At 38.3% G+C, this 18,049-nt stretch overlaps 1 protein-coding gene and 1 long non-coding RNA gene across 14 annotated transcripts in view; one reads left to right on the forward strand and one right to left on the reverse strand.

Moving 5' to 3' along the window:
• The window catches only part of PDE5A (phosphodiesterase 5A), a 141,580-nt gene extending 134,254 nt beyond the window's left edge, over positions 1 to 7,326 (forward strand). For all 5 annotated transcript variants that reach the window (XM_086704315.1, XM_025922013.2, XM_086704314.1 and 2 more), the window contains 2 exons: positions 973 to 1,056; positions 2,668 to 7,326. In XM_086704315.1, the coding sequence (XP_086560441.1) occupies positions 973 to 1,056; positions 2,668 to 2,805 (222 nt within the window). In that variant the 3' untranslated portion in view covers positions 2,806 to 7,326. The remainder of the gene's footprint in view (positions 1 to 972; positions 1,057 to 2,667) is intronic.
• Positions 1 to 18,049, reverse strand: part of LOC147581790 (uncharacterized) — a 105,516-nt gene that overhangs the window by 39,168 nt on the left and 48,299 nt on the right. For 5 of the 9 annotated variants that reach the window (XR_015250270.1, XR_015250273.1, XR_015250272.1 and 2 more), the window contains exons 3-4: positions 17,225 to 17,387; positions 11,644 to 11,722 (exon numbers count right to left, since the gene is read on the reverse strand). This is a non-coding gene — a long non-coding RNA (uncharacterized LOC147581790). The remainder of the gene's footprint in view (positions 1 to 11,643; positions 11,723 to 17,224; positions 17,388 to 18,049) is intronic. The other 4 variants (XR_015250275.1, XR_015250271.1, XR_015250274.1 and 1 more) reach the window with 1 other exon arrangement.

An 18,049-nucleotide genomic window follows, 5' to 3' on the forward strand; every position in this document is an offset into this window, starting at 1 on the left:
CCCAGAATTGCTGTGTTGAAGGGCACAGATTTTAAAGGTTTTTGATACTGCCTTGTTCACATAGAGTTTGGATCTCACAGACAAGAAGAAGACCCTTCTCAAACCATCTCTAGGTTTTGGAATGAGTTTTTCCTGAAAATGAAGCACGGTCATTTTTTTTTTAATTCAAATGGACATTTATTGAGCCCATATTAAATGGGACATGGTTATGACCCCCTTTCTGTGTGTACAGTTTCATCCACTCTGCTCTTTAGTCTCAGCTGGGCACATCTTCTGTCTCACTAGTCTTTCACAATTAGCTCAGTGTCCTATAATGTAATGGTAGGCTCGTTCAGAAGCTCAGAATCTTCTTAGAAAGTCGTGGGTAGCAGAGTAATGCTAACAGCTAATGGAGAATTTGCTTCATTTTAAACAAGTACTGTGACAGACTCATTGCTTCCCATGGGAGTGCTGGGCTTGTCTGGTGCTCCAGCCATGACCTCCTGGGAATAAGCAGAATGACATCTGCATAATCGTCACTAAGAAGGCTCTCTGTGTGGATTGAATTGTAATCAGCTGTGGCCTGAGTGGCTTCCCCCACAAAGCTGAGGGTGTTTGATTCCACATCAATAGACAATTCAAAGCCTGTGTGTTCTCCAAATACACGTCAGTGGTCAACTCTAGGGCAGTGGTTGACTCTAGGTCGGTGGTCAGCTCTAGGTCAGTGGTTGACTCTAGAGTAGTGATGAATTCCAAGGGTAGTGTGGGAAAAGTCAGCCAGGATGAACAAGACAGAGAGAATCAGGGCCTTTCTGAGCACAGTGCTGGCAGGGAATGCAGGAGGCTGGCAAAGGAAGGAGACAAGCAGGTATCAGGCCTTCATCAGCTAACCTGGTGATTCATGTTTTCGGAGCCAACTTGCATTGTGTTCTTTAAGTAAATGCAGATATGTGTGTTGTGTGTGTGTGTGTGTTTCTGTGTTTGTGTTTTCAGGACCTGATGAACAGGGAGAAGAAAAACAAAATCCCAAGTATGCAAGTTGGGTTCATAGATGCCATCTGCTTGCAACTATATGAGGTATTTATACAAAAACACTAGACTTGCTAAACTTAGACTGTGTTATGAATTAAAACCTCAAGTAAATTGAAGCGATTAACACTAGGCCTTTTTCTTTTTTTTCTTTTTCTCTTTTTTTTTTTTTTTTTTTTTGGCTGATGAACATGCTGTTTGCATTGAACAAGGAACACATTTTATATTTGATTTTTTTCAAAAACGTTAATTCATCAATGTGTGACTATCTGTTGAGTGCCCACTGTGTGCTAGACTAGCAAATTGGTGTAGGAACACTTAAAAGAATTATATGCCAGTGCTACCTTAAGGAGGTATACTGTGCATACATTATGTCAGCATATTCTTCTAAGTTTAGGCCTCAATAAAGAAAAAAAAGTATCCAACTTTTTCTCATCTTATAGTGTAGTTTTCATATTGTCAAGGAAAATTTTATAATGATGAAAAGAAGGTAGCTGGAAAAATATTACAGGGTCCCATTTCCTTGCACCTACTGGCTTGGAGTTTTTATTTTTTAGGTAAAGATATTCTCCCTAAAACATCTGGTTTACTAGTTTAGATGTTCATGCCCAAAATACAGAAAGCAGACACTATCCTTGTTTTTAAAAGTTTGAATAGGAAACTGTCTTCAGTTTTAATTATTTGGGAAGACAGCATTTATCATAGAGTTATCATACAATGTCAAAACTCAAACCCTAGAATCTTCTAATCCAGACATTTTCACAATTCAGTGATGGTTTAATCTTACATTTCATATGTGTGCAAGGATTTATTTCATTTGAATCTGATGTTAAATTCTATGTAATATTGATTTGTACTTTTACTACATTTATTTATAAGTATTATATTATAGAAGTAATATTCTCACCGTAGAAAAGTCAGAGAATTATAATTCTACTAAGACACTACTTGTTAATATATCACTGTATATGCTTTATGACATTTTCATATTTTTCACTTAAATTTGCTTTTTGTAATTCATATTACATCATAATGTATTTTTTGTTTTATTTCTTTAACACTTATTTATTTTTGAGGGACAGAGCGTGAGTGGGGGAGAGGCAGAGAGAGAGGGAGACACAGAATCTGATGCAGGCTCCAGGCTCTGAGCTGTCAACAGAGAGCCCAATGCGGGGCTTGAACTCAGGAACCGTGAGATCACGACCTGAGCTGAAGTCGGACACTTAACTGACTGAGCCACCCAGGCGCCCCTTCATCATAATGTACTTTTAAAGCCTGCAAAATAGTAACATAATATACCTAACCCTGTTGTTGAGTATTTTTCAGAGTTTCTCTATTTCAAAGAAAACTGCAGTGAACATTCTTGTATCTAAATATGTATGGCATTATAGTTGGTAAAGAATAATACCATGCAGAATTATAAATCAATCTTTATTATAATCTTGAATACAAGTGTATTTAAATACATTGTATAAAACTATTTTATAGAAAACACAAAACAGGGTGCCCGAGTGGCTCAGGCTGTGTCCACACACTTGTGAAAACCCCAGCAGTGGGTCTGCTTCTGAAATGAGTGTGAGATGTGACTCTTTGAAATAGGCCTGGGGAGAGGGCTTATTTCCTCGCTGCTTTCTAATTTGCTTTCTTTTTCTTCTTTAGGCCTTGACCCACGTTTCTGAGGACTGTTTCCCTTTGCTGGATGGCTGCAGGAAGAACAGGCAAAAATGGCAGGCTCTTGCAGAACAGCAGGAGAAAATGCTGATTAATGGGGAAAGCAGCCAGGCCAAGCGGAACTGAGTGGCCTATTCAAGCAGAGTTGAAGTTTACAGATGGTGTATTCTGCATATGTCTAGTTTTGCCACACACTGTACAGATTTAGTGTATACTTTGCCACTGCTGTATTTTTATTTTTGCACAACTTTTAAGAACATAGCATGAAATGTTTTTAGGGGACTATTACATATTTTCTGTATATTTGTTTTATGCCACTGATCTGAGATTATCAATGATACCCACTCTTAGCACATGGATAAGAGCGCTGTTTGTGATACTTTGTGTACTGCAAAGTGCAAGTTGAATTCTTGCACTGAGATTGTTTTGTTATTCGTTGTTTTGGGGGTTTTGTTTTTTGTTTTTTGGGGTTTTTTGCTTGGGGATTTTAAATAATTGTTTTTGTGTTTTCTGAATTATCAATCTTGTAAAGAATGTTTGGAATCTTTTTTTTTTTTTCTCAAAAATAGGCTAGGAGAAAATTGAATGTATTCTGTGACATTTAAAACTTTCAAAAGATAAAGTGTTGTTGGCTGAGTGGATTTTAAGGTGAAAGGATACTATTTGTCAGAAATGTTTTGCATTAACAAAAAAAGCTAAAACTCTGAAACAGATGGAAAGTACTAGAAGGCAGTATTGTAAAGAAAAGGTATTGTTTAATAGATTTGCTGTTTTTGTTAGTGAGCAGGAAGCAGGAAGGGGAGAACTCTTTCATTTCACATACATTTTATCCAGAGACTACCCATAAAATCTGACCCATCTGATGGAAAGCAGGGGAAACCATAGGAGAAGACACTGATTTCACTGACTTCACGGTCACTGACTTTACTGAGGGATGAATGTGATCGAGAAACGGAATGGCCGTATCTGTCAGTGAAGGGAAACATTCTGTTGGAAGACTCTTATGAGTCAGTGAGTGTTTTGAACATTGAACTTCCTTTTTTAAATAACTTGTTTTTCTTACAAACCATAGTTTATAAGTGAACAGTTTAAGTCTCAAGAGAAAATTGAGAAAAAAAAAGCGATAACTGGAACACTGACCTGAGGTGAGATATGACTGCAGATAAAAGGTAAAATGAACCATTATTTTTCTTTGTCAAAGGAAGTATAAAGAATAGTTTTAATTATATAAACAGCAAAGGGCCATCCTTGATATCGGGGTCAAAATTAAATTGAGGGAGCACTGTAAGATAAGAAAGCTTAGGCCTGAATAAACTTAAGAGTATTCAGTTTGCAGTTGAGAAACTGCCCAATTTCAGTTTATAGGACTAGTCAGTTAGAATCACAGAAGTTTGGCTATGTATGCTAATTGTTGACCCTGAGCTTATAGTTGTTGGTATTCACTTCATTTAGCTTTTAGTACATTTAGAAAATGTTAACATTGTCTTAGATTTGAGTCCTTTTGAATGGATTCCCATTGAACACATGTGCCATAAATACACATTTATTCAGTACTGGAGAAGTAGATAATGAATTGAACAACTGGTTCAAGAAAGGAAAATCTGTTCCAAATACATGGAAATGTTTGGACTGGGGCAGAGTAGGAAGAGAAATATTTGTCTGAATTGTTAACCACCCCCTTCCCAAAAAACAGGTTCTGAGTTTTTAGCTATCACTAAATTGGATAGCAAATCTCTTGGGGCCATGGTTCAGCATTCTGAAACACCTTTTTTTTCCTCTAAACTGCCTAAAATTCAACTTATTCATTAAGTTTTTAAAATTCTGAGAGTGTATCTTACATAATGTGACTTACTTCTTAACCATTCAGGTAAAAAAAAAGGGCAAAACAAATTGTATTGCCATTACTTTGTAGTGGTAAAGGCTAGTATAGAATGTTATCAGCTGTTTGTTTCCATATGTATTATTGTTGTAATACTTGTATTTTCAGGATGTTATTCGAGTTTTATTTGATGTCATATAGGTGAGATCTATAAGATTGCCTCTTGGTGGCACTGGTGTGTAAATTACACAGGCTGTTACTAAAATAACATATCTATATACTGGTATCCCCCTATGCATGCATACATAATTCCTTAGTATAGAAAAATTGTTTAAAGAATAGCAGTCTTTAATGACCTTTACATCATACACATTGTGATTTAGCAGTTATGCTAAAATCTGTAATCATATACTTTAGTAGTTTGTTTAGCTCCATCTAATCTATGCCACTGAGATGTATGGAGGTTTTGTATGTGTGTCATTTTAACAAGCAAGAAGATATATTTAGATTAGAAATTGTTTGGTTTACCTTTAGACAGTGGTTTATTTTACTTTACTAGTTTAGCAATTAAAAGAAGTTGGGTAGTACCATGCCTATTTTGTTGTTGGAAGTTTTAGTTCTTCTAAGAAGAGTACTTCTTTAGGACCAGTTAGTTGGTGCAAATAATTTTTAATTTTTAGGAAAATCATTCCATACATAGATTAATATCTGGTACAGAGGCAAAATCAAAGCTTTAGTTCTTACGTGAATATTTTTCCCAGTATCTTCTCAAGTGGGAATATATATATATATATATATATATATATATATAGTGGGAATATATATATATATATACATACACATAGTGGGAATATATATATATATACACATATATATATATATATAGTCCTCCCTCATCCTGCTGTATATTTCTGTTACTCATAACTAGCAAGAAGTTATTCTTTTTCTGGATTAAAGTAGTTTTGTGATAGTTATAACTGAATGACATACCATTTCATTTCAATTTTTAGCTCCAAAAGTCCCCACTATTATACTAAGTTGTTAAAAAATCTCTATAAAATTGTCCGGCCTTCTATTTTTCACAAGACTGGCCCTTGCCAGTCGCAGTCCTGTGTGAACTTGTGTAAGTCACTTAACCTCTGTGTGCCTGAACACATTGGGCTGTTAAAGGAGTTATGTTTGGGTGAAGCCTTTGTCTTCAAGGAGAATGTCACAGAGGGCAGCTACTGTGTAAGCCCTAGTGGGTCTTGGAGACCAGTGTCAGAAGTGGGATATTGGGCTACAGAGCATGGTATCTCATTCCACATGTCATTTCCTGTTTTGAAGATTGAAAACAAGACAATACATTTATTTGGCTTCTCATGTGCATCACCAGTGACTGTGAGATTTTGAGCACCTTGCCTCAAGGTACAAACTCTGGACAGTGGTGTTGTCACCACTGATCTCTTAATCATAAGGAATAATTTCCTTCAATAAGAGTACTGAGATAAGAAAGTGTATGAAAATATACTGGAAATACTGGGTTCTGGGAGGAAACTGGTCACAGATGTATTCTTGCCTAGCAGTGGAAGTGCCTTTATCTTTAGCATAGAGCACAAATGTTAGACCTACTCCAGTTTGACTTTCAGTTTTCCTGTGTTTTCCACCAGATTTTACTCCTAACACTTTATAGGTCATCACAAGCAGTGCTCTTGTTTTGTTTTGCTTTGTTTTGTTTACAAGAGTGATTTTAAGAAGAGAGGAGGAAAAGGTGTAATTGCTGTGCTCTCCTGTGAACAACTGTACTTAAAATGAGGTGGTATAATTTAACGTCTCAGTATTAGACATGCAACAGTCCACCTTTTATCGAGTCCCTGCGACATGTCAGGCACTGTGTTCAGCCAAAGAGACAGAGCAATGACCTCAAGGAGCTGACAGTCTGCAGGAAGTGCTGGATAAGAGACTTACCAGCTTCTGATCCTGCCAATTGAACATGCAAATATAGGGTACGTTATATCACTTTCATTTTCATCTATAAAATACATATTATACAGTTTTCTGAGGACCTTCTCCCGCCCCGCCCCTGCACCCTCCCCCTCAAGGATCTTCTTTACCTGGAACTTACTAAGAATCTGTCCGTGAACATCCTGCCTTCTAACAAGTATGGATCATTTAGCCTGTTGATAGCTTAAAGAACACCTTAAGTAAGGAGTCATGTATTCTACTATATAGGTTTTTTTCCCATTTGCTAGCCAGGTAGAGCTTACTCAGAGTTCTCTTAGATTGTTAAATTGTGCACAGTTTTGGACCCCTTCTGCTCCACCACAGGGAGCAAGGAAGAAAGTATTAAAGCTCACTTGGCCCTTCCATATGCTTCTCAAAAGCCTGTGTAAACATGTCTTAATAAATGTCATTGAAAGCAGTGTAAATAGTTGAAAATATAAATTTCTATTACGGTTTAAGAAAAGAAAACCTTATGGATCATCACTAGCCACTGTTAATATCTATTTGTATTCTTATACCTTTTTCAATATATTTGAACAAATATATAGTTTCTGGCACTATTTTTGTACTAGGATAAAGGAGTTACTGTGTATATTATGTTTAGCTTTAAAGTCCTTTTAAATAATTGTGAGTGTTGATTTCTTGTCTTTCCTCTCCCCACCATGAGAACCATGTCAGATGACTCTTCCATGACAAAATCACTTTAAAGGAACACTTCCCTACCTGTGATCCCTATAAAATCAAGAGATGGTCAGAGTGATCTTCTGTTGTGCAAACTCTTCACCTGTCAGTTGTTTACTCATTTTGCTATGCTTTGTAAGAATAAAAAGAAGAATGAATAAGTAGGTATGACTACTGTGTGATTATTAGGGGAATTTTAGGCAGGGAGGATGGGTCCAATGCTTTGAGAGACTGTAGGCAAGCTAGCCTTTGGTCATATTAGCTGAGAAAATGTGGTTTAATCAAACCCTTTCCTTAGTCAAGACTCCTCTCAGTAATAGTCTTCTTTTTATTAACATCCTTTGCTACCAATATGAAGGCAACATTTTCCATACTTCCTGTGCTTCAAGTCGGTAACAGCTCTCTGGAGGGTGATGATTACCCGCTTACTGTTGCATAAGGAGCTAAGACTTAGGAGTTAAATATTTGACAAATGGCGTGAGCTGGATTCGAGCCTAGACCTGTCTGGTTTCAAAGCAGGTATTTATTCCATTTAGTTCTTTCTTTGAATTTTAATTGTAAAAGTTCCAAAATCCATTCTTAGTGGATCAAATGGGCTATCTACAAGCTTTAGAGAGAAGATTTACCTCACCCAGCAGGTTTGGTTTTGTTTGGGTTTTTACTGTTAATTTTCCTATAGTTCATCTGAATAGCTAATGTCCCACCTTCACAAAATCCCAGATACCACCCTGTTTCAGTACTGCTAATGTAGAGGTGTGAGGGTATAATTAAATTCAGAATATCTGATTCATTATTTAGTTTTGCTAATATGACAAGCCCTAGACAAGTCCTCTTCATGTGGGACATAATATCTAGGCTATACCTAATTCACAAAACTAAAGACAAAAATAAAATGAAAGCTGATGTAAAATAATAGTTTAGATTTTCTGACCAGTAGGGGGCATGAGAGTTTCTGTTTTATTTAAAGTACTCCTCCCCTACTGGGTACAATGAATAAAACTGCTTTTTTTTTTTTTTTTTTAATTTTTAAAAATGTTTATTTATTTTTGAGAGAGAGAGCATGAGCAGGGAGAGGGGCAGAGAGAGAATCCCAAGCAGGCTCTACACTGACAGTGCAGAGCCTGAAATGGAGTGTGAGATCATGACCTTAGCTGAAATCAAGTCAGACACTTAGCCGACTGAGCCACCCAGGAGCCCCTAAATTTTTTTTATTCTAATGTTTATTTGTGAGAGAGAGAGAAGAGACAGCATGAGCCAAGAAGGGGCAGAGAGATGACACAGAATCTGAAGCAGGCTCTAGGCTCTGAGCTGTTAGCACAGAGCCCAACGTGGGGCTTAAACTCACTAATGAACCGTGAGATCACAACCTGAGCTGAAGTCGAACACTTAACAGACTGAGCCACCCAAACTGCTTTTTAAAATATTTTTACTAGCTAAAGAAAAACAAAATGGAAATAATCAATAGAGAATTAATTCTTGGTTACTGCTCTTTGTTCAGTGATCATTTCATCAAGATGTCCTCCAAACAATAACTGATCATCTGAAGGCTCTGATTGATACTCAATATTCCATCCATGGAGACAGCATCCCATTTTGCAGAAAACGAAAGCTGTATGACAATTCTCTTCAACTCACATTCTTGCTATTAACTGTGCTGCCTTCTCAGCAAACCGGGATTCCTATGTTTGATATATGCAAGTGTCACAATATGATTTTTTATGTTTAAGGCACATGACATTAAATTCACAGAAACTCTTTGAACTTGCAGAGAATATTCTCTGATTTTAAGCTATGTTCAGCCTTGGCAAACAAACAAAAACTATGTTTCCTGTTCACAAACCACTTCCTCAAAATAAATATGCACAAAAGGTATGAATGGAATCTAAATAATTATTTGAAACCAAAAGAAATCTGACGAATTATATGCATGATTTCTCTCTGTCTTGCCTTATTTTAAGTGTGTGTGTGTGTGTGTGTGTGTGTGTGTAAAATATAGAGGAACTAAGTTGACTTTCTCAATCATTTAACAGCAATCTCAATGGCACTTTTTAGGATTCTTCTTTCTAAATCACCATGTAAGGGACAAGATTGCATGGCCAGACAGTGGGGGACAACAGGGGGGGAAGCAATAAACGTAGACTGCCACAAGAGCTTTCAACCTTAATATCCCCAACATTGATTACTTTTAAAGCCATATTTCACTTCATATCACTGTTTCCCCTTACCCAACAGGAGTGTTTTAGGCTTTATCTGACATATTCCTGTATGTCTGTCTAGCATATTACTGTAAGAAATAAGCTTCTCCTTTTACCAATCAGCTCTCTGAAATTCAGGAATTCTCTGGTCTCCCTGAAAGGAAGAAAGGCATAAAACATGGTTAATGACTGCTTCAGCTACAACTGCTTGCTCTGCTCACATGTGCTCATGCTCTCTCTCTCCCCCTCTCTCTCCCCTCATTCACACAAGCCAATAGGAGTAGTTTCTAAGAGTGCTCTACTGAGTCTGTGAGAATAAGTTACAGATTTCTTGGGAGATGAAGGGACGATTATGTCCTACATTATTTCCTCTTTCTTGAAACCTCTGTTTCTCTTTTTTCTATTCTAGCTCCATCCCCTTGGCCTTCAAACATATTTGATTCTCCTGTGCCCTAAGACACCTTGAATCACACAGTCCTCCTAACCTACCAGCATCTCTGCATCTTCCTTGTACTTTGAAGGTACTCAACAAATACTGAGTGAAAGAACAGATTTCCATAATTTTCTACCTGACATAAAATTGATATTTTTATAAAGAAACAGGAAGGTAATTCCACTGAAAGGAAACAAAAATCAATATAGTGTTTTTAGACATTCTCAGCTGGACAAGAGCTAAAATTTAACATGAAAAAACAAGCTGAATAAAACAGTATCTTAGGAAAAAATACTTGTTTCCTGCTGTGAAAAATAAGTTAGCTACCAGACTTTCATTAATAAATTGATAACCATTGGTGGCATTACTCCCGGTGGGAATTGTACCATATTGCTACAAAGCTAAAGTCATAAAGGCTAGAGGCCAACGGTCTTATGGAGGAGAAAGGATTTGCACTTAAAAATAAATAGGCAAACAAAAGTCAACCAAAGATGTTCCTTCATTCACTCACAAACATTTCATTCTCAACCCAAGCAGAGGTAAACTAAAAGGCCTGGCCTCACAGAGCTTCTAGTCCAACGGAAGCTACACACAAGGGACAATGATCTCCGGTCTGTGCATTGAGGGTGGGAAGTAGAGGTACTTAATTCAAACTTGAGAGTTCACAGTTGGCTTCCTTCAGAGTATGATACCTGGTTTAGCCAAGTGAAAAGGGAGAAGAACATTCCAGGCAGAAGAAACAGTATGTGTGCAGACCTAGAGGTAGCTGACTAGGGAACTTGAAAGTTTTCCCATCATTTATTTATTGATTTAAATACTTACTGGTTTTATAGTTATGAATGATGAAGATTAAAACTATTTATAAAGTATTGGTATGATGTATAGATCTTTATAAATGTATAAAATAAAGCAAATGTGCTTCAACAAATGTATGTTTGAACTCTTAAGAAAGAGAAATCGCCAGAGGCCAAAATAAAGCCAATTAAAAATCAAATGAGTAAGCATGTGAACTGATACTTTGTCAGACCAAGGAATATTTGCAGATATATATATAATGAAGGGTATTTAATGCCCAAGCAAGCAGGAAACAGGGTAAATGGGTAATGGTTCTCCAAGGAAAGCTGAAACTTTTGAAAGAACTGAATTAAAGCAATTCACAATGCCTGAAGTCAGAAGCCACAAGAGTAGCATCAGATCCCCATGAAATTCAGACAATAGAGTTCTTTGATTGAGGCTGTTGGGAGGAATCAATTTTTTACTCTTGTCTTTCCAAATGAAGGAACACCTCTAAAATGACACTTTTAGCCTCTTGTTCCACCTCTAACTCAACTCAAATACCCGACTGGAGGGTCATAGACATCAGTCCACACCCCTTAAGTGGGTGAAGTAAATCTAATAAAAAGCAGTGAATGCTGGAAATTTGTTTCTTTTCCTTACCTTTCGAACCCAATATAATCCAGTGTAAGTTGGAAATCCTAGGTAAAAGTGTCTGGTTATGTGGCCTGTTTCAAGATCTAGCTTGCTAAAGGGGTGGGGTTTCAGGCAGGGAATGTAACTTAGCAAACCCATTTAACCATAACATGTTCTCCAACCTATACGTGTTCTTCAAACACCTTATTTACCTAACTATCTCTGCAAAGCTCCACACCAGCCAGCATCACATGGTTTTCTCAGAGTGCTATGCCTATCTCCTGTAAGGTCTTTCTAGACTGTCATTCTACAATATCAGTGGGCCACTTCAGTCAATGGCCTCTCCTGCTTCTGACCAATGTGGTAAATCTGCGCTTTCCTGAGTCTGTCCATCTGCTGTTTAAGGGACATAATGTACAAGTCAGAGCATTCTTCTTACTTACGTGCTAGTGGCTGTATAGAAGGCAGGAGCGAGCCAACATTGAATGAGATCCCAGGAATGCAGTGCTTATGGCCTAAAGACTTGAAGAAAAGCATAGTTGTAAGGTATGTTGTTCTATTTTGTGTTATAAAATTCTGAAAGGTAAATTTAACATGACCAGAAATTATCGTTCATATTTTTCTTCTGCCTATTCTAAGACTTGCATTTATGATGATCATCACCTGATGACCATCAGCTCACTGGCAGCCAGTATTCATAAGCAGCACAATGGATGTGGCATCGTCAGAACTAATAATATAACCAATATAAATAAATGGTATTAGGGAACTGCAAAAACAAGAAGATACTATTTTCACACCAACAGGTTCTAAAGAGCCACAACATTGTGAGTATAACAGAGTTGCTCTTTTTTTCTCTCAGTGGAAATTATGAAATTAGGGAGGAGGAGCACATTTGACAATGAAATATACAAGAAAATTGTTCCTGAACCTGAATAAGAAGAGATGGTACCGGGGCGCCTGGGTGGCTCAGTTGGTTAAGTGTCCGACTTCGGCTCAGGTCATGATCTCACGGTCCGTGAGTTCGAGCCCCGCATCGGGCTCTGTGCTGACAGCTCAGAGCCTGGAGCCTGCTTCCGATTCTGTGTCTCCCTCTCTCTCTGACCCTCCCCTGTTCATGCTCTGTCTCTCTCTGTCTCAAAAATAAATAAACATTAAAAATTTGAAAAAAAAATATTATTTAAAAAAAAAAAAGAAGAGATGGTACCTAGACACTGCTAGTGTGAACTGATTTTCACATGCACTGCCTGGACAATGAAAAATGTAAACATCGCTTCTGTACCCAATCTTCTAAATTTTTCATTGAAAATTTTAATTGTGTTAGCCTCCTATTGCTGGTGTAAGAAATTACCAGAAATGCATGCACTTAAAACTTATTATCTTACAGTTCAGGAGATCCGAAGTCTAAAATGTGTTAGCACCGCTGCATTCCTTCTAAAGGCCGTTTCTCTGCCCTTTTGAGCTTTTAGAGACTGCATGCATTGCTTACATCGTAGCCTCTTCCTCCATCTTCAAAAAATAATGTAAATTCTGACTCTATTCCTTTCAGGAAAGCAAACATTTATATGATAAAATAGATTTTATGGGGCTTTTGAAAGATGTAAACAAAATGTGTTAAGTGCCTAGCACAAAAAGTACACAAGTGGGAGACTGGGAGACATGGTTATTGTTACTATTTTCATGATGATGATAATGATGAAAGATTTCTATCCCAAAAGTTAAAACCTTAAGAAGAAAAAACTGACTACTGAAAGCACATCCAGAACGAGTTAAACTTAGATTGTACTTTGCCATTTACCAAGCTCTTTCACACACATGATCTTATCTCATCCTACCCGCAATTCTGTGACACAGGCATTATTTTCATTCCTGATTTTATGATGAAACTGAGTCTTGAAAACTCAGTTGCTTCACCACTTGTAGTCTGCATTTTGCCACTTGAACCCAAGACTCCCCCCATCAAATCTGCTATACTTTTCATTACAAAATAGTTCTGCTCTCTAACAGTTACAAATGCTCAGGTGTTTATTATGTAAATCAGTAATTTTCAAAGCCGGGTTCTGGGCCAGCAACATCAGCATCAGCATCACCTGTTAAAGATGCTCAGGCACCATGTCTGAAGTGCTGAGGGTCAGGATGGGCAAGATGAGTTTTGTATTAGCCCTCCAGGTTATTCTGATGTACTCTAAAGCTTGAGAACCACTGATCTAAAATATTGCTCTCTTCTTCTAACTGCTTACAACCCCGAGATTAAAGCCACACAAAGCCATGTAAAAAATGATTCAGTGATTAAACTGACACTTTTATTAGAGAGAATTCTAGAAGCTTGAAGAGCAAACTCATTGAAAACTTTGTTCTAATTATTTGGATTTTTCACCTCAACAAAAGTACAACATATTCTGTCTGTGTATGAAAGAGAAAAGTAAAAACCTGGGGGCTTTAAGATTGAATTTCAATAGGGACAGAAGTAGGATAATAATGATGGCTTCCATTCATTTATTAATCTATTGATGGACAGTTGGGCTGCTTCCATAGTTTGGCTATTGTAAATGATGCAATAAACATCAGGGTGCATGTATCCCTTCAAATTAGTGTTTTTGTATTCTTTGGGTAAATACCCAGTAGTGCAAATTCCTGGATCCTAGGGTAGTTCTATTTTTAACCTTTTGAAGAACCTCCATACTGTCTTCCACAGTGGCTGTACTGGTTTGTGCTCCCAGCAGTGAACAAGGGTTCCTTTTTCTCCACATCCTCACCAACACTTGTATCTTGAGTTTTTTATTTTAGCCATTCTGACAGGTGTAAGGTGATAATTTGCATTTCCCTGATGATGAGTGATGTTGAGAGCATCTTCTCATGTATCTGTGGGCAATCTGTAGCTCTTCTTTGGAGATATGTTTGTTCATGTCTCTTGCTCATTTTTTAATTGGACTATTTGCTTTTTGGATGTTGAGTTTTATAAGGTTTTTAGATATTTTGATTACTTCTCCTTTATTGGATATGTCATTTGCAAATATTTTCTCCTATTCAGTAGGTTGTCTTTTAGTTTAGTTTTTTGTTTTCCTTTGCTGTGCAGAAGCTTTTTATTTTGATGTGATATATATATATATATATATATATATATATATATATATATATATATATATACACACATACAATGGAATCTTATTCAACCATAAAAAGAATGAAATCTTGCCATTTGCAAAAACATGGAGGATCTAGAGTATAATGCTAAGCAAAATAAGCCAGTCAGAGAAAGACAAATACCATATGAGTTCACTCATATGTAGAATTTAAGAAACAAAACAAATGAACAAAGGGGAAAAAGAGACAAACCAAAAAAACAGACTCTTAACTGTAGAAAGACAAGTAGATGGTTACGAAAGGAGTGTGGTATGAGGGATGAGTCAAATAGGTGAAGGGGATTAAGATACATTGATTTCGATGAGCACTGAGTAATATACAGAACTGCTGAATCACCATACTATACTAATACTGAACCTAATGTAACTTTGTATGTTAACTACACTGGAATTAAAAATTTTTTAAATATGTTGTGGGGTGCATACATACATACATAAAATGATGGTTTCCAGAATTTCCTCTCCTATATTATCTATGATTGCTTAAACAGGACCTTGAAAGATTAGTCTATTATCAGTCCTCCTCCTCTTCCTCATTGATCGTATGCTTTGAGAACACTTAATTGCAACAGGCCAGAATGACGAGATTACGTCCTCTCACAGTTGGAACAAAGACAAATTGTATGTGGCATGCCACAGGCCGAGAGGGGCAAAGGGAGAGCTGACATTTTATATGTTATAAATACTGCTTACTCGTAGTTCATCAAATTGTTTCTAGATCTGGGAGTAAGGGCAAAGGCTCTCATTCTGATTTACCATCTGTGTCCTGATGGGTTGAATCAATATCCAGGAGCAATTTGGGAGGGCAAAGATCCCTGCAGGTTGCCACAACAGAGGTTTATTAGCAGAAGCTAGGGATCAATCAAGCTTTGAAAGAGGCCCTGGGGAAGACTTGCAAAAAGCATCCCTCAGGTAAAGCAGTCTGCTCCAAGTCTACCATGGAGAGTAAGCATTTCAAAGGAGATTTAGAAGAGAAGGTGAGGCTAGCAGTGCTTTCATCAGAAGCCCAGATCTAGGGTAAAGTTGGTTCTCTGCTCAGGCTTAGGCTTTCCTTGTCCCTCTAGTTTGGAGCCTCTTCAAAACCTGGGGTATACTCCACATGAGAATGGGGTTATTCCAACTCTTCAGGGAAAGAACTCTGCCATGGCCAGGGAAGAGACCCTGGCATCCGTCCTGTCATAGGTACGGTGAAACATCTTTCTGCAGAGCCCTGCACCTTAGTTGGCCCCCAAGAGCCACGAAGCCTGTGTCCTGGGCACAATTGGCAGGTGATTTCATGCCTAAAGAGGACTTTTCTATAGAATCACCAGAGGACAATTCCCTGCAGCATAGCAAGGCCTTCTAGCGGGGTAGAGGGAAGGAGGCGAACATTTATTGAGCAGTAACTATGTGCTAGACCTTTTCCATACACTAACTCATTTTATTCTTACAACAATCTCATTTAGTAGATAATTTTATCCCCATTTTTCAGACCAGAAAACAAGGCAGAGGAAGTTAGGTTACTTACTCAAAGTCACACAGCTTGCAGGTGGCACAGCCAGAATATGAACTCGGGTCTGGCTTCAAAGTCCCTGCTCTCCTCACTACAGTGCTATCACAGCAGAAGGAGCCCAATGAGCTCACCACCTGTCTCTGAGCAAAGGGCACTTCAGGCCTTCCCGTGTGGCTGTTTCCAACAGATCAATGGAGGTCACAGTGTAGACATCACCTGTGCCATCTTTGTTGGCCCACAGACATACATCCTAATTATGTTGTCCTGAGGGAGGATCATTATGCACTTTTCCTACCACTGAACAAGGAGATGGGGATCAAAGGACAGCTGAGTCCTCACGGATGATCCCTGTTTATTGTACCTATTCCTCTTTCTCCATCCAAAAACCTCTTTCCTCCATGTTATCCCCATACATCCCAATTAAACAGAAAGCCATCATCAATTTTTTTGCTATCTCTTACAAGAGTAAAAAAAAAGGCTAAGGAAAACATTTTATTGCAAAGGCCAAACAGCATTTGCTGCAATCTGCTTATTTCAGCACAATCCTCTAAGTGCTGTTTTATTTGCCCTAAACAAGCTTGATATACAACACAGTCATAACCTTAATGATATTTCAGCCAGTTAATCATTCATTAGGCTAAGTCAGAACAGTCTCTGCGAAGTTTGTATTCCCATTTTCAGGTTGGCCAAACTGACCTCTTTTAGAACAGACTGCTTTCTTCTTGAAATATATAATGTATTATTCCCAAGTGGAGATTTTAACTATCATGGAATAGTGTGGTATTTACTGATACTTCACTCTGTATTCGCCAACTACAATTATATCCTTCATTTTACAAGCTGTTTGCCAGGACAATTCCATGACAGAATCCATTCTTCCATACTAGGGCAAGGTTCCTTGGAAGCACTAACTTAGGGGTGCTAATTGCCAGGCAGGGCAAACAATCTGGAATGGAATAGGAGAAGAGCATTTGTAGACAGCCCAGGGTATTTTTGCCATGGCCTAGATAGATGTAGGAAGGAACACTTACTCTCATCTTTGTAAGCTGATTTTACTGTGGCCATTTGGTCAGCAAATCTAAATTCGGAAATTCGCCTAAGGAATAAAAATGGGTATACACTGCAAGAGTGAGGCATCAGCCTCCAGGATACAATGTCTACTTACTAAGAACCATCATAGGGTGCTCTGTCTTCAATGGGCAGAATATATGGGTCTGAGAAATAAAGAGTAAAGGTAAAAGTTGCCCTATTGCCACCACTTCCCACTCCAACTCTGGCCTCTATGAGTTAGGAAATCCTATTTCCCAAGAGGCCAATAGGCAAGGAAAGAAGTTACCATCCCGGCAGGAAAAATTAACCCACGGTAACAAAAGATAGGGTTGCTCTTACACTGTGGGAGCAGAAAGAAATATGTTTGGTACCCAGATTCATCCACTGGAGCATCTTTTAGTATTTCTTTGCCAAATTTCAGAAGAAAGTGGGTAAGTACAGCCACCACAGTGTGAGCCAGAGTCCTGGGCTTCTCAGGGAAAGCCCCTAAGGCAAGGCAAATCTAGAATGAGAAACAGAAGAGAGAGATTGTAAATTCTCATTTGTGACCCCAAGGATAGCTGCCCTCCTGGGGCTAAAAGTTCATCCCACTAACCTATTTTTCCTCAGAAAAAGAGACCAATCAGAATCCTAGAGGAGCTGTTCCTAGCTGAAGTAAATTTATTATATTAAGCAAGTTGACCCAAGCAGTGCAAGAGGTGGATTTTAGTGGATACCGTGGTGTACTGACAAGATTCATCTCCTACCAGAGCCACCTCCACCCTAACCCTGGCACACCAAGGCACACCAAGGCACAAGGCACTCACTGTCCAGGCTGTCCCGACTGTTGATTGCTGACAATGTCAGCTCACAGCTGGGCCAATAAATTGTCCCAGGCTGAAGGTCAAGGTTACACTCTCTCTCCAGGGGCAGCCTGCATCCTATCACTGGACAATGAGGGTTCGAACAAAGACCCAACCCCCTTGTCTGAGTGAGGTACAACTCTGAAGGGCTATTCCAGTTTCAGACTTCCTCAGAGGATTGGCCAAGGACTTTGCTGCTTTTGCATAGCAGACTAAGTTCCTCCCCCACCCCCCACCCCACCCACCCACACATCCAGTCCTGCTGCCTTCACTCACTCACAGGTGGTTACCCAAGAGCACTCCCCAATAAACTGCACTGAAT

The sequence above is a fragment of the Puma concolor genome, chromosome B1, assembly GCF_028749965.1.
Source record: "Puma concolor isolate L17-30 chromosome B1, mPumCon1.1.hap2, whole genome shotgun sequence".
NCBI classification, from domain to species: domain Eukaryota; kingdom Metazoa; phylum Chordata; class Mammalia; order Carnivora; family Felidae; genus Puma; species Puma concolor.